The 22,325-nt window shown below is 44.5% G+C and overlaps 1 protein-coding gene across 6 annotated transcripts in view; it reads left to right on the forward strand.

The window, feature by feature from the left end:
• The first annotated feature begins 2,233 nt into the window (after window positions 1–2,233).
• Window positions 2,234–22,325, forward strand: part of MANBAL (mannosidase beta like) — a 28,333-nt gene continuing 8,241 nt past the window's right edge. Inside the window, exons 1-4 of one of the 6 annotated variants that reach the window (XM_055545000.1) lie at window positions 2,234–2,324; window positions 11,711–11,919; window positions 12,291–12,353; window positions 12,488–12,540. In XM_055545000.1, coding sequence (XP_055400975.1) covers window positions 11,770–11,919; window positions 12,291–12,347 — 207 coding nt within the window. In that variant the 5' untranslated portion in view covers window positions 2,234–2,324; window positions 11,711–11,769 and the 3' untranslated portion in view covers window positions 12,348–12,353; window positions 12,488–12,540. Of the gene's footprint in view, window positions 2,325–5,514; window positions 5,600–11,338; window positions 11,450–11,710; window positions 11,920–12,290; window positions 12,393–12,487; window positions 12,541–22,325 lie in introns of those variants that run through there. The other 5 variants (XM_055544999.1, XM_055544995.1, XM_055544998.1 and 2 more) reach the window with 5 other exon arrangements.

Raw genomic sequence — 22,325 nt, forward strand, 5'->3', positions numbered from 1 at the left:
ATGCTTAAAATCGTTTCTATGGGTCAGGAATTGAAGAGTGATTTTGCTGTTTTTAGCTCAAGGTCTCTCAATCATATTCAAGATTTTAGCCAGGGATGCAGTCATCTGAAGGCTCGGCTGGGCTGGAGGATCCACTCCCAAGATGACTCACACATATAGCTGGCAAGTTGGAGGTGGTTGTTGGCAAGAGACTCAGTTATCATTCATGCAAGCCTCTCCCCAGGGCTGCTTGAGTATCCTCATAATATGGATCCCTCATGAATGATGAAAAGAGCGCAAAGAGGAAGAACAATATCATTTATGTCTTAATCTTGGAACTCATACTCCATGATTTCCATTATATCCTATTAACTTTATCTGTTAGCCCTATTTGGCGTGAGAAGGGGCTATACACGGGCATGGATCCCATGATTCAAGAATCATTCAGGTCCAAAGTGGAGGCTGATTACCATGTCCAACTAGAGTTCCCTTCCCCCTTCATTATTTGCCCAACCCATACTCAGTCAGGAACTGTACTGCCATCCAAACACTTGTCACATTATATGATAGTGGGTTCAAATTGTAAGCTTTGTGAGGGCAGAGAGTCCATCTGTCTAGTTCAACAACCAGCACAAGCCATAGAGTAGGTACTTGGTGAATGTTTTGAATGAATTTTAATAATTTGCTTCTGTCTGAATTATAAAACTGTGCTTGTCTCCTTTCTGCATTGCAGGCTCCTAGCTCAGGGCCTCACATGGGATTAAGGCATCTATACAGTGTAAATTAACTACAATGAAGTATCACCTCACAATGGTCAGAAGGACCATCATTAAAAAGTCTACAAATAACAAATGCTAGAGAGGATGTGGAGAAAAGAGAACCCTCCTATACTGTTGGTGGGAACGTAAATTTGCTGCAGTCACTATGGAGAAAAGTATGGAAATTCCTTAGAAAAACTAGAGTTACCAAATGATCTAGCAATCCCACTCCTGGGCATATGTCCAAGAAAACTCTAATTCAAAAGGATACATGCACCCCAGTGTTCACAGCAGCACTACTCACAATAGCCAAGACACGGAAACCACCTGAATGTCCATCAATGAATGACTGGATAAAGAAGATGTGGTATGTATGTACAATGGAATATTACTCAGTCATAAAAACATTGCCATTTGCAGCAATATGGATGGACCTAGAGATTGTTATACTAAGTGAAGTAAATCAGAGAAAGCCAAATACCATGTGTGCTGTGCTTAGTTGCTCAGTTGTGTCTGACTCTCTGTGACCCCATGGACTGTGGCCCACCAGGCTCCTCTGTCCATGGGGATTCTTCAGGCAAGTATACTACAGTGGGTTGCCATGCCCTCCTCCAAGGGAATCTTCCCAACCCAGGAATTGAATCCAGGTCTCCAGCATTGCAGGCAGATTCTTTACCATCTGAGCCACCAGGGGACCCCAAATACCATGTGATATCACCTCCATGTGGAATCTTTTAAAAAATGATACAAATGAACTTATTTATAAAACAGAAATAGACTCACAGACATAGAAATCAAACTTATGGTTACCAAACAGGATGAGGGGAAGGGATAAATTAGGAGTCTGGGATTAACAGATACACTATGTGTAAAATGGGCTTGCTTCTCTAGAGGTTCAGTGGTAAAGAATCCACCTGACAAAGCAGGAGATGCAGAAAATGCAGGCTCGATCCCCGGGTTGGGAGGATCCCCTGGAGAAGGAAAGGGCAATCCACTCCAGTATTCTTGTCTGGGAAATCCCATGGACAGAGAAGCCTGGCAGGCTACAGTCCATGGGGTCGCAAAAGAATCAGACGTGGCTCAGCGACTGACTCAACAACAACAACAAACATATAAAATAGATAAACAATAAGGGCCTACAAGTATAGCACAGGGAACTATATTCAGTATCTTATAGCCACCTATAATGGAAAAGAATCTGAAAAAAAAAAATATATATATATATATATATATATATAGCTGAATCACTTTGCTGCACACCTAAAACTTACAAACTAGTTTGTAAATCAAACTTCAAAAAAAAAAATTAAGGCGTCTATAAACGTGTATAAATGTTTGCTGAAATGGGCTGTGATACAGAGCCTTAGAGAATCGAGGGAGCCTGGCTTTCACGTCTGCAGGCCTCTCTCTCCAGCTCCAAACCACAGGGTTGGGACAAAAGGCTAACAAAGCCCAGCAGCCGGGATCCGCCAACCCTAGCAACGCGGAGGGGCGGAACCGAGCCAGCTGGTTGCTTAGGAGCGTCACTTCCGGGCCCCAAGGTCGCAAGAAACCACTTCCGGGGGGCGTGGCGCGGCGGCGCGGGAGGTGAGTACCGAAGCTCCCGCGGTCGGTTCGGGCTTCGGGGCGGGGCGTAGTCGCCGAGGCTGTGGTACAGGAGCGCGGATTAGGTTCCGGCGCCGCTGCGCCTGTCCCGGAGGCGCTGCTCTGCTAGCCCGGGGACCGCGCCGTGTTTGGCGAAAATAACTTCCTGGGTCGCTTGTTCGGAAGTTACTTGCGGAGGGGAGTTTGACTCCCAGGGAGGCGGAGGGCCTTGCTTTGCTCGTGTCCAGCGCCTTAGCTCTGAGCTGGGACCAGACCTGGTGCACCTCACAGTTGTGACCTGGCCTTTCTTCCCAAGGGCGGAGCATTCGGAGGAGCCAGAGCTCCGGAGTCCGTCTGGCCGGGGTTTGGATCCTTAGTGTACCGTATTACTCGGTAACTGTGGGCGAGCTCTGGTTGCTTCTCTGGTTCTCAGTTTTCTCCTCTGTAAAATGGGTGTATAGAGTTGATTGGAGGGTTAAATGAGATGGTGAATGCAAAAGACTTAATAAATGTACAATGCGTGTTTGCTGAATTTTTTTTTTTTTTTTGAGAGAAGTGAGAAATGAATCTGTGAAACCACACTTTTTCTTGTGGCAACCACACTTGCCACATCAGAATGACATTTTACAGGACATCTGCCCGTCTTTTTCAGCCCACTGGCTGCCAGCTTTTACTGCTCTGGGAGATGGCTTATCTTTGCATAGGACAAAATTCGAACTCAGTTTTGAGCAGTTCTTGGGAATTTGTTGTAATGGGAGTGGTCTGGGTACACAGCCCAGGGTAGTAATTCCTGACACTGATTTTCTATTACCCATTCTGTTCCAGTTGAAGTCTCAGAGCAGAATTCGAAAATCATTTCATTAGAAGCCAAGGATACCCTACCAAGATACTTGGAATCTGGGTTTTTCTGTGTTAGACAAGACTTAGTTTCTGTTTGCTAAGTCTGGACATCTATACATGTTTGAAGGGTTATTTATTTTGAAATGTTGACTTTTTTCCAATAAACTTAATTTTAGAATAATTTTAGATTTTCAAAATTACTGTGAAGATACTACAGTTCTTCACAGAACTGTACACAGAACTGTATCACAGAAGATACAGCTCCCATATGTCCCCCCACAATTTTCCCTATTATTAACATTTTACATTAGTATAATATTTATGTCACAGTTAATGAACCAGCATTGGTAACTAACTAAAGTCCATGCTTGCTTCAGATTTGCTCAGTTTTCTCTTTGCTCAGTCCTTTTTCTGTTCCAGGATCCCACATTACGTTTAGTCGTGTCTCCTTAGGTTTCTAGGACTGTGGTAGTTTCTCAGACTTTTCTTGTAGATAAACTTGACAGTTTTGAGTATTACCAGTCAGATATCTTATAAAATGACTCTCGTTTGGGATTTGTCTGATGTTTTTCTTATGATGACATTGGAGTTACAGGTTTGGGGGAGGAAGATCCCGGAGGTAAAGTGCCATTCTCATCACCTCACAGGGTATATACTATCCTGCGTGTACCTCACACCGTCACAGTAGGGTACATACTGTCATATATGTCATCACTGGCGACGTTAACCCAGATCACTAGCTTGAAGTAGTCAAGTTCTCCCACTGTAAAGTTACTCTCCTTCTACCACTTTTCCATATTGTACTCCTGGAAGGAAGTCATCGTGCACAGCCCATCCTTAAGGAGTGTGGAGTTATACGTCACACTTTAAGACGGATTATTTACATAAATTATTTTAAATTCTCCTTGGGAAGTTTGTGTGCTTATTAAATAATATCAGTACGGCCTTGAATAATTCTTTTCATACTTTGGATTATAATCCAGGACTACTTAATTTATTTTGCTGGGCAGATTGTTCTGGCTTTGGCCATCGAAGTGGGTCTTATATCCCTTTGACATACCCTGATCAATGTGTTTTGTTTTTTTTGAACACTTTCTTACTTTCTGTTACAGGCTCATCTTATATATTTCCTGCTTCAGTCCTAGAGTTAACCGTTTCTCTAAGGAGCCCCTGGTTCATTGTATTGGAGAATCGTATCAGACACCAAGGTCTGGGTGCTAGGTGTGCTTATTGCTACTGTTTGGGATTCCCATGTTTCTAGGCCCTCTCAGAAAATTCGAGGCAAGAGATGTGTGTGTGTAGGCTAGCCTCTCCCCCGCCCCTCTTTCTATATGTATATATAGAGCTGTCTGTATCTGTAATAATCTAAATATGACTTTTACTGATATCCACAACGCTTATCCATCCACATGGACCATCTAGCCTCCTCTGGCTTATCTATAACCTTCTATTCCCAACTGTAACAAACCTGGCTCCCACCATCTGCCATCCATTGACTCAATAGTGCAATTCCAGTGTGTGTGTATAGTCTCAGAATTGTTAACTGTATCCCATGCGGAAAACAAGAGCCCATGTACAGTTCCTCTTGCTTTTAGTCTTCTTAATTCCGTCCATTTCCACAGTTACTGAGGTCAGCACCTCATTCCCCCTACCCCTTCCGTGAAATTACCTCATCCATTTGTAATATATTTTGACTCAGAATGTCACATTCTACATCCCATCCTGGATACCTAAATGATTTTTTTAAAAAAACATTTGTGTACATTAAAGTTTACTCTTTGTGCTGTAAAGTTCTGTGGCTTTTGACAAATACTTCCTATCTTATATTCGCCGTTACAGTATCATACAGAATGATTTCACCTTCAGGTCTCGTTGTTAATTTCTCTCTCTTAGATTTCATCCCAGAAATCCTGTTGGCCCTCTCTTTAGAATGTATCTATAACCTGAGAATTTACTGCCTCTGCTGCTGCCTGGTGCTGCCAAGTTGCTTCAGTCGTGCCCGACTCTGTGCGACCCCACAAACGGCAGCCCACCGGGCTCCCCCATCCCTGGGATTCTCCAGGCAAGACCACTGGAGTGGGCTGCCATTTCCTTCTCCAATGCATGAAAGTGAAAAGTGAAAGTGCAGTCACTCAGTCGTGTCCAACTCTTAGCGACTCCATGGACTGCAGCCTACCAGGCTCCTCCGTCCATGGGATTTTCCAGGCAAGAGTACTGGAGTGGGGTGCCATTGCCTGGTGCAGATGTGTCTTTTAGACTACTAATTGTTGTTTAGTCGCTAAGTCGTGTCGAACTCTTTTGCAACTCCATGGACTGTAGCCTACCAGGCTCCTCTGTCTGTGGAATTTCCTAGGCTAGAATACTGCGGTGGATTGCCGTTTCCTTCTCCAGCGGATCTTCCCTACTCAAGGACTGATCCCGGGACTCCTGCATTGCAGGTAAAGGACTCAGTTCTTTACCACTAGTATAGTAGCCTCTTAACTAGTCTCCCTGTTTCAGATTCTTGTCCCTCTGCGATCTGTTCTCAATACAGCAGCCACAGGGACCCTTTAAAAATGAGTCAGATGATGTTGTTTCTTTGCTAAGAACCTTCCAGTGGCTGCCCTTTGACCCAGAGTCCTACTGGTCTTAAACAGCTGCTCACTTTATGCTCCTCTGATCATAAAGTTCATTTCTGCCTCAGACCTTATCCCTTGCTCTTCTCCGTCTTGGGGTACCTAACAGATGTTGAAATAACTTGTTCTTTCGCTTTCTTCTTTGCCTCTGCTGAAATGTCGCCTTCTCAGGGTGGCCTTTCCGTGACCACCTCATATAAAATGGCACCCCTTACCTCCCTCTCTATATTTTCTCATACTACTCACCGCCGACATTACATTATATCTTTATGTGTTTGGGTGCCTCTGATTGTATAGAAACTCCATGGCTGGGACTCAGTAATTCTGTGTTCTTTTAATGAATGTCTCAGACCACTGGTGTCTGATATTCATGGATGAGCCTCAAGGGGTCTGATGACCTTATGAAATTATTTTCCATGTTTGATAATAAATGGGTCTGTGTGTGTGTGTTAGTTGGTCAGTCGTGTCCGACTCTGCGACCCCATGGACTGTAGCCCACCAGGCTCCTTTGTCCATGGGATTCTCCAGGCAAGAATACTGGAGTGGGTTGCCATTTCCTTCTCCAAAATGAGTCTGTACTTTTTATTAAATTCCAGTGGGGGTATGAGTTTCCCCATGTGTTAAAAAACAAACAAACAAACCAAACCTTTGCTCTTAAGCAAGTCTGGAGCACCACAGGGTTAGACACATAGCAGGATGTTCAGCTTTGCCCTGATTCAGTGGGCGAGCTTACGTAGGCCCCATGCCTCTCAGCTCCCCCTCCTTGTTAAATGAGGCTGCTCTTTAAAGATGGGAAACAAGCACAGGTTTGATCAGTTACCAGATATTTGTGTCAGTCCCTGGAACAAACTCAAAATGGACCCTGGGTCCCAGCTACCTCAGGAGCTTATTATAGTGGAACAATAAGAACATTAGACTGTGTGGTATTTCTCAAACAATAAGAAATGAATTTTGACCCAGAACATGCATGCTGGGATGTAGATGGATATAACTGGGGGGAAAAAAAAAGCTTCAAGATATAATGCTCACCCTTACTAATGTGATATTGTCTATTGTACTGGTTAATAAAATTAAAAAGTGTCAGCGGCAAGCCCCTTAATGGTTTCCGTGGCTCACTAATGGGCCAAAACCTGCAGTTTGAGAACCATTGACCCCCAGGGAAGTTTCAGTCTTACCCACCAGGCAGTTTGAATCCTGACTTTGCTACTTGTCAGCCAAGTAATCCCTGGGTAGGCCACATAACCTCTTTGAGCCTCGGTTTCCTCATCCTCATTAGTAATACCCCCTGTCCATAATGGTTGTGAATTGAATGAGTTAGACTGTAAAGCACTGTGCTTGTCTGGCAAATGATCTGCTGTGACAGTGGAGGGGGTGGGGGAGCAAAGCCTGTCACGGAGTCAGAGCTAAGAGCCTCTTCATTGGGAGCCGAAGGATGAGTAGCACTCTTGTGACTTCTGTAGTCAGGAAAGGAAAACCCAGACATCCAGGCAGGCAGGCGAGGAAGTAAAGCACGGGTGCATAGAAAACTAGACAGGAGTTCTAAAGCAGACACAAGATGTAGAGAGCATTTTATGTTTTCTAGAACGTTACTACAGCCATCCTCTGGTTATACTTGTGCTGTCCAGTCTGGGAGTCCTCTAACCACATGTGATGATTTATAAATTAATTGAAGTTAAAATGAAAAATTCAGTTCCTCAATCCTCCTTTAAGTGCTTACTAGCCACATGTGGCTACCATATTGGAGAGCAGAAGCATAGAACATTTCAGTCATTGCAGAAAGTTCTGGACAGCATTTCATTAGACTCTATAAAAGTTTTATGAAGAGAGCAGATAGGGCATGGATTTTTCTTTTAGATTATATTAATTTTTTCAATAAGATTCTCCCCTGAATTAAAACGTATGGCCCCTTCACTATTAATAGCAACTATTTACATTTTCTTATGGCCTCTTTTGATCTTTAGCCAGTGAAATCACAATGTATACATGGTTGCAGTGATAGTGTTTATGTAATTGTTTTCTTTTTTCATGTAATATAAATTTGCCAAGACTTTCCGCTGGCCTGAAACGCAACATCTGCATTTGCTGTTTAAGCCAAGGGGCAACATGCCGTGATGCACCGTAACTGCGCTAACAGCTTCTTGATTGTTGGACACTTGAGTTGCTTCCTGGTTTTCAGTATTCTGAATAGCACTGCCATGAACTCTTTTTTTTGTACCTGAAGCCTTTTTCTTCTTTTGAATTGTTTCCTTAATGTAAATTCCAGGAAGTGAGTTACTCAGTCAAAGGATATAATAATCACTTTTATGACTCTTGTTAGGTATTGCCTAATTGCTATTTAAAAAAAACTCTAAATACATTATAGCTTTGAATGCATTATTGTTGTTGGGCTCCTGAGAACATCAAGTCTCTAGATTGGTCCAAAGTGTAGCTAATTGGTAATAGAAGCAGAGTCTGTGCCCCTAGTCTGACTCTTGGCCCCATGTTTTTATTGTATTAGAAATATTCTTAACAATGTTGCTGTTAGTAACACTAATAAATCTAAATATTGATAAGCCCCCTAGGCTGGTTACAGCCTTAGAGGTAAAGTTTAGGGCCAAGGGCATTTTTAAAAAGTGTGTATTTATGAGGTGTAACTGAAGAAATGAGAGACCTTCTTTATGCCTTGCTATGCACATAGCATGAGGGTGCAGTGCCCTGCCTGGCTGTACGTTTCCTCTCGTGAAGCTGTTCTTGCAGCCGCCTTGGAATTCACTTCAGAGCCAGTGTCTGAGCCACTACAAACAATCTGCCGAGGGTCTGAGCGTCATACCTTGTATTTGACCAAAAATGGTATTCCTGGGCTTGAGGCTCCACCTGATTCACCACCCTGGGAGCCAGATGATGTTGGGTTCTTTCCAGAAGTCAGATCTTTTCTGGGAGGATAAGATCTGCCAGCTCTGAGGGTTTGGGGGCGGGGGAGTGAACCTCAGACTTTGAAAACCATTCCCAAGGGAGACAGGAGTGGCGTGGAACGATGGCCACCTTGTCGGCACAGGCGCATGACCTTCCTAAGAGACTAGGTTAAAAGGTAGACCATGTGTATTTGCATAAACCCCCCAGTCTATTCACTTCAAAGATCATTTTTGTCATCCTTTAGTCACTCCGCGTTCATGTTGGAAAAATGTTGCAGAGCAATGAAGTGTCAGAGCCAAAGCGGACGAAGCTTTTCGGGCAAACGCAGAGCCATCCATAGGGGTATAATGCAGGCCACGTGTTTAATTTAGTTTTCTAGTAGCTATGTTTAAAAAGTAAGAAGAAATAGGTACAGTTTTTTTGTGTGTGGTAAAGTATCCATAGCATAAAATTTATCATTTTAACCACTTCTAAGTGTACAGTGTGTGTAACCATCACCACTATTTCCAGAACTTTTTCATAATGCCAGACTGCAGCTCTGTACCCATTAAACAGTAACCATTACTCCATCCCCCCTCCTCAGGTCCCTGTAACCTTATAGTCTAGTTTCTGTCTCTATGAGTTTGCCTTTCCTAGGTACCTAGCAAGTGGAATCATACAATATTGTCCTTTTGCGTCTGCCTTATTTCACTTAACTGTGTTTTCATGATTCATTTATGTAGTAGCATGTGTCAGAATTTTATTCATCTCAATAGCCGAGTAAACATACGTGTGGGTGTTTATATATAATATACCACATTTCGTTTATCAGCTCATCTGTTGATTGATACTTGGTTGTTTCTGTCTTCTCACTATTGTGTATAGTGTAGCTGTGAACATTGGTGTACAAGTATCTGAGTCCATGCTTGCAATTCTTTTGGGTATATATACTTAGGAGTGGAATTGCTGGATCATATGATAATTTTAGGTTTAAGTTTTTTAGAACCTGCCAAACTGTTTTCCAGTTTGTCTTTCACTCTCTTGATAATGCCCTTTGATGCACAAAAATCTTCAATTCTGATGAAGTCAGTTTATTTTTTCTTTTGTTGCCTGTGGTTTGGCATCTAAGAGGTCATTGCCAAATCCAATGTCATAAAGATTCCTCCTATGTTTTCTTCAATAAGTTTAATAGTTTTAGCTCTTAAGTTTAGTTCTTTGAAACATTTTGGGTTGACTTCCATTCACTCTTCTGCATGTGGATATCTAGTTTTCCTAGCACTATTTGTTAACAAAACTGTCCTTCCCCATTGGATGGTCTTGGCACCTTTGTTCGGAGATCAGTTGACTGTATATGTGAGGATTTACTTCTGTGCTCTTTATTCTGTTCCATTGGCCTAGATTCTTATGCCAGTATCACACTCTTTTGACTGTTGTAGCTTTATAATACATTTTGAAATCAGAAAGTGAATCCTCCAACTTTGTTCTTTTTTAAGATAGATGAAATTGATTATTTAGCCCAGTGTATCTTTTCAACATGCCATCAATATGGATTCAATATAAAACATTGCTAGTGAGATATTTTTCATTCTTATGATCATCCTTGCTTATAAATTGAGTGTGTATCTAACTTAACAGCCATCTCAGTTTGGACTAGCTGTGTTTCAACTCTCAATAGCCACGTGATATCATGACCATGATATCAGACAGCTTAGATTTAGCAGAAAGTTTCCTTGTGGCATAGATCCCTGAAAATACAAAGGGCTGTGGAGTCAGATGGGTCTGGTTCCCAAAATTCTCCCCTTTCTTGAGAAAATTGGGGTGGGCCAGAGAAAGCCACTCATGGGTGCTGTGGCAGAAGGGGAGCAGTTCAGTCCAGGACAGGAGGAGGGCAGTGCTAAAAGCATGCTCAGGAGGTGACATGAGCTCAGCCTTAGAGGCAGAGTGGGGACTTGGCAAGCGGTCAGAGTGGGAGAGGGCATTCTTGGCAGAGTATGCAGTTTGGGTAAAGGCCTAAGATTTGAAAGAGCTCAGCGCTCTTGGAGAATTACAGGCAGGTCTTTCAGCTTGACCAGGGTGTTAGGAGTTGGGGGCTCTGGTGAAAGGAGGGTCTGGAGAGGTGGATTGAGACTGGACCTGCCACCACTGACCACCACTGCCCCTGTCATCCGTGTCCCCAACATCTCTTATTTGGATTACTGGTAGTAGCCTCCTCACGGGTCTCCCCATGTCCACTCTTGCCTCACTTAAAATGTAAGTCAGATCATGTCACTTTTCTGCTCAAAACACTTCTGTGGCTTACATCTGACTTCATAAAATCAGAGTGTCAGGGTGCTTCCAGGTCAGTCCCTCTCCTCTCTATCTTACCTCCTCCTCCTCCTTCCTGCACTCGTCTCTGGCCATTTTGGACTCATATCCCTGACCACAGGCCTCTACACTTGCTTTTCTCTTGCTTGGGCTACACTTCCCAGAGATGCCGCCCTGCCTCACTCTCACGCTTCCCGTCTCCGCCACTTCGTTCCTGTCTTGTCTTCAGAGAGGCCTTTCTTGTCACTCTATACAAAATAAAATGATGCCCTTCTGAAGCTTTTTTTCAAACAGTGACCACTAGCTGGCATGTTCCATCTGGATGAGTTCTTTGTCTTCCTCTGTCCTTCCGTCCTTAGAGGTCGGCCTCGAGAGAAGAGAAGACTGTTTTGCTCAGCCTTCAGTGCTTGGTGTTCAATAAGTATTTGTTGAATGAATGACTGGATGTATAAGTGAACAAGTAAAGAAAACCTGAAACAGAGCAGACCTTCAGCAAATGTATGTTGATTTGAGATTTTTGTTGAAGTGTTTACATTTATTTATTTTCTGTAACTTCATATTTGGAAAAGATTGAAAACATAGAAGAAAATTGAAAGAATGGTTCGGTGGCTCTGCGCATATCCTCCATTTAGATTCAAGAGCTGTTAACATTTCACCACAGCTGCTTTACATATTCTTGCATGTATGTGGGCGTGTTTGTGTAAGTGGAACCGTTTAAACATCAGTTGTAGAAACGTGACATTAACTCTTTGAATTTAGAAGTTGGCTCTGGAGAGCGGTGAGTCGGAGGGAACTTCAGGCAGCAGGCAGCTGGGGCCATGGCTTCCGACCTGGACTTCTCCCCTCCCGAGGTGCCTGAGCCCACGTTCCTGGAGAACCTGCTGCGGTATGGACTCTTCCTGGGGGCCATCTTCCAGCTCATCTGCGTGCTGGCCATCATCATTCCTGTTCCCAAGTCCCACGAGGCGGTGAGTCCTTCTCCGTGAGCCTCAGCTCCTCAGGCTGGGTTCTGGGTCCTGAAAATTACAGACTTCACAGCGGTGAAGACTAGCCGGGATTATGCGGGGCTTGATTGATTTAAAGTGTCTCCAAATTCCCACCTGTTGGCACTGGGCCATGTGGTTCATACCTTGTTTGTTTGCATGTGTGAGAAACAGATTTTTATTTAGTACCTACTTACCATGTGTCAGACTCTGCTGAAAGATGTGGTGTCTGCCCTCAAGGAACTTCTAGTCTTTGGGAGAAGGGCAGATATGAAACAAATATACCCGTTTCCCTGTACAGGGTACTGAGAAGGTGTGTAACAGGGGGAGGACCTGAACTTACACTTCTCCACCAGGGAGAAGGAACTGCATGTGTAGGGACCCAAGGAATGAAGAAATGGGCTCATCCCTGAATGCAGGTGACTATGGCCAGAGCACAGAGGGGACGTGATGAGAGGTACAGCCAGAAGAGTGGGGGTGGGGGCCCAGGGGTTTTAAAGAAGAGCGATGTAATCAGATTGACTGTCTTGTTATTTTGGCTTTTATTCATTAGGTCTGTATTTCTGTAGCTCTACAGCCTCCTTCCTCCACCCTACCTTCACTTTTCTCGTGACACTGATTTGTTGGAGGAGGTAGGTCATCGTCTACCACATCCAGGATTTGGCTGATTGCTTCTGTGTGGTGTCATCTGACATGTTCAACTTGTTCCTCGTATTTTCTGTCAATGAGAAGTGCAGTCTAGAGCCTTGATTCAATTCAGGTCCAGTTACTTAGTGAGACCACCTCATAGCTAGTGCTGTGGGTGTCTTGTTCTTTGAAATCAACAGGCACTTAGTGTCTGTCTGTCATATAGAGATTCTAAGATATCCGTGGGTTCAGGTGGTCATAGCTGATCCCTCTGTTACAAAATCTTCATCCCTCTTTCACCTAAATGGTTTTAGCATCCATTGATCATTGCTTAGAGCCGTTCTTTGCTTCTGCATTTTATTAGCTGGAATTCTTCAGTGAAGAAGATCTTTTCGTCACGCCTATATGATTAGTCTGAAATGCTGTTCATAGTAAAAGGCAGGATAAATGCTTGATTATTTCCCTCTATTAGTTTTCAGTGTTGGGAGTTTGGACTCTAGCAACCTCCAATCTTGACCAATAAAGCTTTGACTTTCAATGGGAACCCCATCCAGTTGTGTGAAAGACTGTCTACCAAGGGAACCCATTAGAGACTCATTGCCTAGGGTTTTACTGGGGACAGATCACATAAGCACCCTCTGCCTAACACAAACCAAAATTCCAGACTTCCAGCAGGAAGGCAGGTTTTCAACATAAACCATGTTGTTTCCACAGACAGGTTAGGCATAGTGAGCCATTCTTATCAGTTCTGGGAATTGTGGGAACCACCCGAAATCCAGTTTCCCAAATGTCAGCCAAGGGCCAGCTTTGCAAGCTGGGTTTTCTAAGGACAGCAGTTTACTTTTTTTTTTTAATGTAAACTTTGTTCAGCACACCTGAAACATACTTACTATAGCTTTCAAATAACTATGTTATTTTTCTCTATTAACAGTAAGATTTAGAATGAAATTCATGATTTCTTTATGTTTCTTTCTGGGCCCCAAAATATGTCCCAGTAGGAATGTATGTATATTCAGAGTACTGTGTTTAGAAGCCTTTCCTTCACATTGGTATACTCCCACCATGACATAACACTGATTTGCTTCATTTTGTTTTTTACTTTTAGAGGTTTTTCCTTTTGATTTAGTTTAAAATTATGTAAAACTTTTATATTACAAACTTTGCCAAAGTAAAAACTATGTAACAGGATGTAGCTACAGAAATTTCCTTGAATCTGTATATCTTCCACCCTTTCCCCTTCCTCCCTGGTAGGCACCCATTTTTATTTGATTTATCCCCCTTTTGTTTCTTTTTTCTGAAGATGTATGCAAATGGATATGTGTGTGTGATATTTCTTTATTTATTCATTTATTTTCTCCCTTTGATGTACAAACGATACTAAACACAGTTTTACATGTTTCCTTATTTAACAGCATATTCTGGAGATTATATATCTGGGGAAGGAGCATGCTGGGTTCAGTTTTTAACAAAGGCCTTTAAAATGTCCAGGTGATTATATCAAGTAGGCAGTTGTATCTACTGGTCTGTATGAGGAGGAGGGTCTGTCTTTGTGACCCCATGGACAGTAGCCTGCACCAAGCTCCTCCATCCATGGGATTTTCTAGGCAAGAGTACTGGAGTGGGTTGCCGTTTCCTTCTCCAGGGAATCTTCCCGACCCAGGGGTTGAACCCAGGTCTCCCGCGTTGTAGACAGACTCTTTACCGTCTGATGGCCCTTCACTTCACTTCACTTCAAGATATAATTATGGAGAAGGCAATGGCACCCCACTCCAGTACTCTTGCGTGGAAAATCCCATGGACAGAGGAGCCTGGGAGGTTGCGGTCCATGGGGTCGCTAGAAGTCGGACAGGACTGAACAGCTTCACTTTCACTTTTCACTTTCATGCATTGGAGAAGGAAGTGGCAACCCACTCCACTGTTCTTGCCTGGAGAATCCCAGGGACGGGGGAGCCTGGTGGGCTGCCGTCTATGGGGTCACACAGAGTCGGACACGACTGAAGCGACTTAGCAGCAAGATATAATTAAAGCCATGAGAGAGGATGAGGTCTCTTAGGAGGGAATGTGGAGCAGAGGCAGGAGCTAGATGGGCCTCTGGGTGAACAGCTTGTTTCTCCCCTCTGGACAGCTACTCCAAAACAGCAGGAGAGAGAAGGGCTGAGCCTGCCCAGATAAGAGATAAAAGACCGCATATTTCTCATTCTCAAAGTCAAGGAGACCTCAACTACACGTGCCCAGAAAGGCTCCTTGGAGGTAATGAGAGGAGATGTCAGCTTGTAGTAAGTGATGTCAGCTTGCCCATAGGCCCCTTCGCTAGGATCCATCTTGGCCAAGAGATGTGTGGGCTCACATGGAAGGGCCCTGAAATATAATGATACCAAGTACAGACTCAGAACCAGGCAAAGTAAAATTATTGGCTGAAGGAAAACCTGGAAGAAATGCCCCATAAAAGTGATTATAATAAAACCACCATGAGGGTGAAATTCTCTGAGCTCACCTGTGTGTCTGTCCATACTTACTCTTTTTCCTCCTAATAAACACTGCTTGTGAATTTCACTTTCAGTTTTCCCAGCACCATTTATTGAAGACATTGTCTTTTCACCACTATATATTCTTGTCTCTTTCGTTGTAAATTAATTGACCATAAGATCATGGGTTTATTTCTGAGCTCTGTTCTGTTCCATTGATCTATGTGCCATTACAATACTGATTTGATTACTGTAGCTTTATATAGTCTGAAGTCAGAGTGCATAATTCCTCCAGCTCTGTTCTTCTTTCTCAAGGTTGTTTTGGCTATTTGGGGTCTTATGTGTTGCCATACAAGTTTTAAAATTATTTGCTCTAGTTCTGTGAAAAATGCCCTTGGTATTTTGACAGGATTTCTTTGATTCTGTAGATTGCCTTGGGTAGTATGGTCATTTTAACAATATTGATTCTTCCAATCCAAGAGCATGGGATTTCTTCCCATCAGTTTGTGTCATCCTCCATCTCTTTTGTCAGTGTCTTATAGTTTTCCAAGTACAGGTCTTTTACCTCCTTAGGTATTAATAGGTTTATTCTTAGGTACTGTATTCTTTTTGACATGATGGTAAATGGGATTGTTTCCTTAATTGCTCTTTCTGATAGTTCATTGTTGATGTATAGAAATACAACAGATTTCTGTATCACTAATGAGCTCTTGCAGTTCTCTGGTGGCCTCTTTAGGATTTTCTATGTATGGTAGACAGATAGTATCATCTGCAGACAGGGAAATTTTACTTCTTTTCTAATTTGGGTTCCTTTTATTTCTTTTTCTTATCTGATTGCTGTGGCTAGGACTTCCAGTGTTGTGTTGGATTAAAGTGGTGAGAGTAGGCATCCTTTTTCTTGATCTTAGAGGAAATGCTTTCAGCTTTTCACCATTGAGTGTGACATTAGCTGTGTGTTTGTCATATCTGGCCTTTATTATGTTGAAGTATGTCCTCTGTGCCTACTTTCTGGAAAGTTTTTATCATGAATGGATGTTGGATTTTGTCAAAAGCTTTTTCTGCATCTCTTGGGTCTCTGTTCATATGGTTTTTATTCTTCAGTTTGTTAATATGGTATATCATGTTGATTGATTTGTGGATTTTGAAAAATCCTTGCCTCTCTGGGATAATCTCTCTTAATCATGGTGTATGAACCTTTTAATATACTATTGGATTTGGTTTGCTAATACTTTGTTGAGGATTTTTGCGTCACTGTGTTCATCAGTGATATTACCCTTTAATTTTCTTTATTTGTGATATCTTTGATTTTGGTATCAACAACCTCATCTTTTTAAAAAAATTAGAATATAATTGCTTTACAGTGTTGTGTTGGTTTCTGCTGTACAGTATTGTGCATCAGCCATACGTACATGTGTCCGCTCTCTGTTGAGCCTCCCTCCCCCCCATCTCAGCCCTCTAGATCATCACAGAGCACAGTGCCGAGCTCCCTGTGCTGCAGCCGCTCCCCACCAGCTCTGTTTCACTCATGGGAGTGTACGTATGTCCATGCCACTCTCTCAGTCAGTCCCACCATCTCCTCCCCTCCGTCTCCTCCCCACATACTCAAGTCCATTCTCTATGTCAGCGTTCCTGTCCTGCAGATAGGTTCATCAGTACCATTTTTCTAGATTTTGTATATATGCCTTAATATATGGTATTTGTTTTTCTCTTTCTGACTGACTTTACTCTGTAACAACCTCATGTTTTAAAATACAAATGTGGCACAAAACATCTCATTTTCTTTTATCTTCAAGTTTAGGGGAATAAGGAACACAAATGAATTATCTTTGTAACTGAAGGTTCCTGTGTTATGTTTTTTGTTTCTGTTTGTTTTTTGGTTTTTCAGTGGATCAGTAGCAAAAAATATAGTACCATTAATTTGACTTTTTATTAATGCGTCATGCCCGAAAATGGTCCTCAGTTATGCAGGGATTCCATTGCTAGCTTTCCTCTGCATGCCCCCATAAGGCAGGCTTTTCCCAAACTCTTAAGTAAATGGAAAAGAAACACCAAATTCTGTGTGTATAAACAGCTTTACAAAGAGAGAATGAGTGCTAAGACTGTGGTTAGAGATTGTGCTCAGCAGCCAGCTGTGACTGGAATTTGGATAGGAAGGGAAAAAGAAAGGAGTTTTAACTTGGGGCTGGGGCGCTCTTGTGGAGGAAAGGAGCCTGTGGGAATGGGGACAGTTGTGGGGACTCTAGGCAGCTTGACAGCAGGAGCAAAGTACCTAGAAGCGGAAGGTGACATGGAGGTGGGAGAGGATGGATGTGGGCTGGGGGGCCCATAGAACAGTCTTGTTCTCTCAGCCACATTGCTTAGGAGAAAATCATGCCTCTTGCTTAGCCTATAGAAGCAAGGTTTATTAGTGGCTTTTTGGGTCAGAAGATAATATTTTTGGCTCTAGATGATGGGAAAGGCTTTGAAAGGCAAAAGAATGTCTTTCCTGTTGTTCCAGTAAGCCGATTTTCTGCAACTAGTTTATGACTTCAGTATTTCAATACTTAGCAGATTATTTGAAAGCTCTTTTGGGGGTAATCAGGGAACGAAAAAAGGAACACAGAGAAATGCTTCCCACCCCACCCCCCCTTTGTTTTCTATAGTGGGAGTGAGAACTAATTTGTAAAATTAAAACCAAAGCCCCTAGAATCCTAAGCCAGATGAGAACGTTTTCTCATTGACACCTCATTAAACCAAGACCCGAGAAAACAAACATTTGGTTGAGCCTGACTGGGGCCTGGGCCACATTTAATCCAAGCATTTCCTCGTAGGCCAGGTTCTAAAATCTAAGAAGGTAGATCCTTGTACCGTTTCGGTCAGTTCCAGGGTGCAGCTGTGTTTCATCTCTCATGCTCAGTCTGATGTTTGTATGGCGGCCATGGTGGAAAGGATTCTGGGGCTGCTTTTAGGCTTCAGAGTAAGGAAATTATTTGTTGATGTCTGCCTTGAGCAAGGGACTGGCGAGCGTTAGCGTGAATTGCCTTTCCTTGGTCTGGTCTGTGATTCTTTATCTGGCTGTTTCCACCTGGGGAATTTTCAAAGGCCTCGGCTGCACCCATGGAGATTCTGGTTCAGTTGTTCTCTGAAGCCTTGGATCAGAAATTTCTGCAAGTGCCCAGGTGATCCTGTTATGCAGCCACTGGTCCTTAGACTGTCTCCCTGAAGCACAAACCGATGTGGGGCACACAGGAGGCGTTCAGCTCTGTGTGTCAAGCTTGTAATAACCGATGACACCGAAGTGGGAAGGGAAGAGCTGGAAAGAAGCTGGGGATGGAGACCTGGGGATTCTTTTAACCAACATAGTATTACTTCTCAAAACCCTAAGAATGAGTTGCTAAGCCTTTCAAGGGAAATGAAGATTCAGGGAAGGCCTGGACTTGAGGCATGCCTGGCTTGCTTGAGGCAGTTCTTGTGCAGTGTGGAGATACTGAAAAGATATGGGTGGTCTCCCTGAGCAGGGATGCAACTGGGCCTCTGGAAGGGGTGGGACCCCATCACTCACATCCCCTCTGCCTCCCCTCCTGTCTCTCACTTCTCTTGGCCTCCTTCCTCTGCTTGCTGTCCCTGTGATAAGATAAAACATGGCCACTAACAGATTCCCAAGTTTGCATCTTTCACCTGCAGCCTCTGGAGCCTGCCTTCCTGCTTGGTCCCAGTTCCAGAATCCCCAGAGAAGGAGCTGTGCCTGGGACCCAGCTTGGGACTGCTGTGGCCAGTGTGAGAGAGGGGAGCATCCTGCGGTGTGACCTCTGTGGGGGAGTGGGAAGTCAGTTCCCAAGGGAGCAGGAGTGCCGTGCAGACAAAACTGGGGTCTCCGTTCCTTCACTCTCTTGGAGACAGACAGACTAATGAGCAGAGGACTAGAAGACTCTGGTCTCGCTGCAGACCCCCGTGTGGCTTGAGGAGGACACCGAGACTGGGCTGAGTGATGGAGGGAAGGCTGCTCCACCTGAAGAGGACATACTCAGACTGCCTCCTTCAGAGCTGGGTTTCAGTAGAACTAAATTCTTAGCAGAGTTCTGAACCCCTAGAGCACCCCTAGATAAAAACTGCAGAAGCCTGTGCGCTTCCTGCAGTTCTGTGCAAAAACGTGATGCTTCCATGCTTAGTCACATTTTCTGGGAAGATAGCCTATCGCTTTTCTCCAAGTGGAGAGCAGTAGTTTGAACGAGGTGGGACCCACATTCCAGGAATGAAGGAGTAGGTAATGAGGAAGCGAAGGTCGGGAGTCCTCTCCGTGTTCCCCACAGCCTACCTGAGCATCCTCCCCAAGCCTCTTTTGGATCTGCTTCTGCCCAGAATGTTGATCCTGTCCATCCTGGGCAAGCAGGTATTGACTTTTTTTGTTCAGTGACTCATGTCGTAGGTAGTAATGGTTCATCTGCTAGTCACAAACTCTCCTACTAGTGTAAATACTGTTCTCAGGTCTTCACATGCTTATGTCACGTGTGCCTAGCCAGCCGCCGGCCCTTCGGCAGGTGCCTTCACTGCCACCCTGCCGTCTTTGCGGGCTTGCCTCAGTCTCTTCTGTTAATGAGGACTCTTTCAGTTGAAAACTCAGAAACTCAACTCCAGCAGTTTCCTTAGAGGCTGTAGGGGACTCTTTAGGTGGTCCAGTGGCTCAGACTCCATGCTCCCAATGCAGGGAGCTTGGGAAGATCCCACATGCCGCACCTATGGAAAATCCCACACATGGCAACAAAGGTCCCCATGCCATCATTAAGACCTGGTAGAGCCAAATAAATAAGTAAAAAAAATTTTGAGGAGGTTAGAAAGAGACTGTATGGACTTTTAGAACTGGGAATTTCAAGGCACAGCTGGATCCAGAAGCTGAAAGGTCATCAGGGCTCCCTTTGTCTCTCCATCTCCTGCCTTCCCGCCAGTGCTGGCTTCATTCTTAGGGCCTTGCCACACGTCAGCAGAATGGCTGCAGCAGCCCCAGTCTGTGTCCTTATTGCCCATGCTTTATAAGCAAAGAAAGCCATTTCTCTGCCTCTGCTCACTTTCCCGATCTTATGGAAGGCCTCTGCTTGGCCCTGGCCTGGCCACATGTCTGTACTTTGGCTCATAGGTGGGAAGGGGCATTGGGTACCATTTCTGGCCAGGCCACATTTAACTGGCCGTGGCTGTGGTCACAGTGACTGAGAGCCCCCCAGAATCACATGGGACAAGGAAAGAGCATGGCCTTGATGGGCGGGGGTGGGGGAGAGCAGACAAAGACAACTGGTGCCCAGCACTGTGATCCAGCGGAGGAGAGCTCACCATAATTGATGGCAGGAGTGGCATTCCATGCGATGCCCACGTAGACTTCACTGTCAACCAGGAAGCCCCGAGATGGATGGAGCCTTCCTTTGGTAGTGGGGCCGTGGCCTGGAAGTTCCTGTTGGGATATCCAGCATGGAGGTCTTGATTTGATTTTATTTTGTTATCTTGGCCATGCTGTGTAGCAAACTGGATCTTAGTTACTCAGCCAGGGATTGAACCCATGCCCCCACCATCGGAAGCTCAAAGTCTTAACCACTGGACTGCCAGAGAAGTCCCAAGTCTTGATTTTACACTCAGCCCCCGATTGCCAGTGAAGGCTGCCCCAGTAAATGATTAACTTGGGCAAGGTGTATACCTATTCTCCACACCTCAGGAGGTAGTCTCACAGAACCACCTCTGCAGTTCTGCCCTGTGTTTTTTTTTAAGCTTGGGAGGGGTTTGCAGTTGAATTGGGCAGCAGGATGTTTTTTACTTAATGAGCCGTTCTCAAGAGATTGCCACGCAGTGGGTAGGGCAAAGGTCTAAACACGGTCTTGAGATGCTTACCAACTCATGGGAGAGACGGCCGGACATGCATGAAGCCACAGACCAGCTGGTGGGCGGGGCCTGCGGGGTGCTGAATCGTGTCTGGGGTAAGCTGCATGGGCCATTCTCTCTAATCATAGCTCTCCTCGCCTGCCAAGCGTGTCCTGGACTCTGTCTCTGTTCGCCTGTGGAACTCACATGAACAGCTTCCCCCGCTTGATTTCAGCTGGTCCTGTCCTCCGCTCAAGGCCAATGCTAGTCCCAGCCCGCAAGGTGTCCCAGCCGCCACCCTGCTCAGGGCCTCAGGCAAGAGTGCACAGCAGGGCAGACTGGAATTCAGCCCCGGGCGCCTTACCCTCTCCGAGCCCGTGTCCTGAGCTAGAAAAGGAGGGCATTCACGCCTGACCCATGTGGTCCTCTTTTTTTTAATATAATTAAAAAAAAAATTAGAGTATAGGTGCTTTACAGTGTTGTGTTCCACTGTACAGGAAGCCAGTCAGCCATACATATACATATATCCCCTCTTTTTTGGATTTCCTTCCTGTTTAGGTCACCATAGAGCATTGAGTGGGATTCCCTGGTGGCTCAGACAGTAAAGAATCCTCCTGCAATGCAGGAGACTTAGGTTCAATCCTTGGGTGGGGAAGATCTAGAGGAGGGCATGGCAACCCACTCCAGTATTCTTGCCTGGAGAATCCCATGGACAGAGGAACCTGGCGGGCTGCAGTCCATGCGATCGCAAAGAATCAGACACCATTGAGTGACTAAGCACAGCACAGAGCGTTGAGAAGAGTTCCCTGAGCTATACAGTAGGTTCTCATTAGTTATCGATTTTATACGTGATCGTGTATATATGTCTGTCCCACACCGTCCGTGAGGATTGGGTGAGATAAGACCCATGGGGCTGCCTGCATACAGCATAGGGTCTCCTTTGCCAGGATCATTTCGGAGAGAAGAGCTTCAGTCTGTGTAGAATGACATTTTGTCCTGATTTATTGGACTCAGTCCACCCTGAACTGTATAATGGAAATTATAAAAATTCTGTGTGCTCTCCCTGCTGGAAGAGATTGGATGCACTGTGGCACAGATTCGATTATTTGAAGCTGATGAATAGCAGCAATTTCCTGGCCTCATAAGTGGCTGTGGAGCTGCTTCATTATTGATGAGGCCTGTGTCATGGAGGACGCCTCCGCAGACCCAGGAACTCCCCGGGTGGAGGGGTTCTTTCACTCCCTAACGTGAGATTGCGGGGGGAACTTGCTGCAGAGGAGGCGCGACTGAAAGGTGGGGCTGTCGTGTTCGGAGTCTGCCGTCTGCCTGGCTTGTACCAGCAATGCGCATTTGAAGAGAAATGAAAAATCAGCCATTTATTCAGAGTCATTCTTGCCAGCTAAGAATTTGGAACTTGCTCTGTGTGGCTAGGACCTTAGCAGCCGAATCACGTGTGTAACAGCTGCCTTCGTTTCCCTC

The sequence above is a fragment of the Bubalus kerabau genome, chromosome 13, assembly GCF_029407905.1.
Source record: "Bubalus kerabau isolate K-KA32 ecotype Philippines breed swamp buffalo chromosome 13, PCC_UOA_SB_1v2, whole genome shotgun sequence".
Lineage (NCBI taxonomy): Eukaryota > Metazoa > Chordata > Mammalia > Artiodactyla > Bovidae > Bubalus > Bubalus kerabau.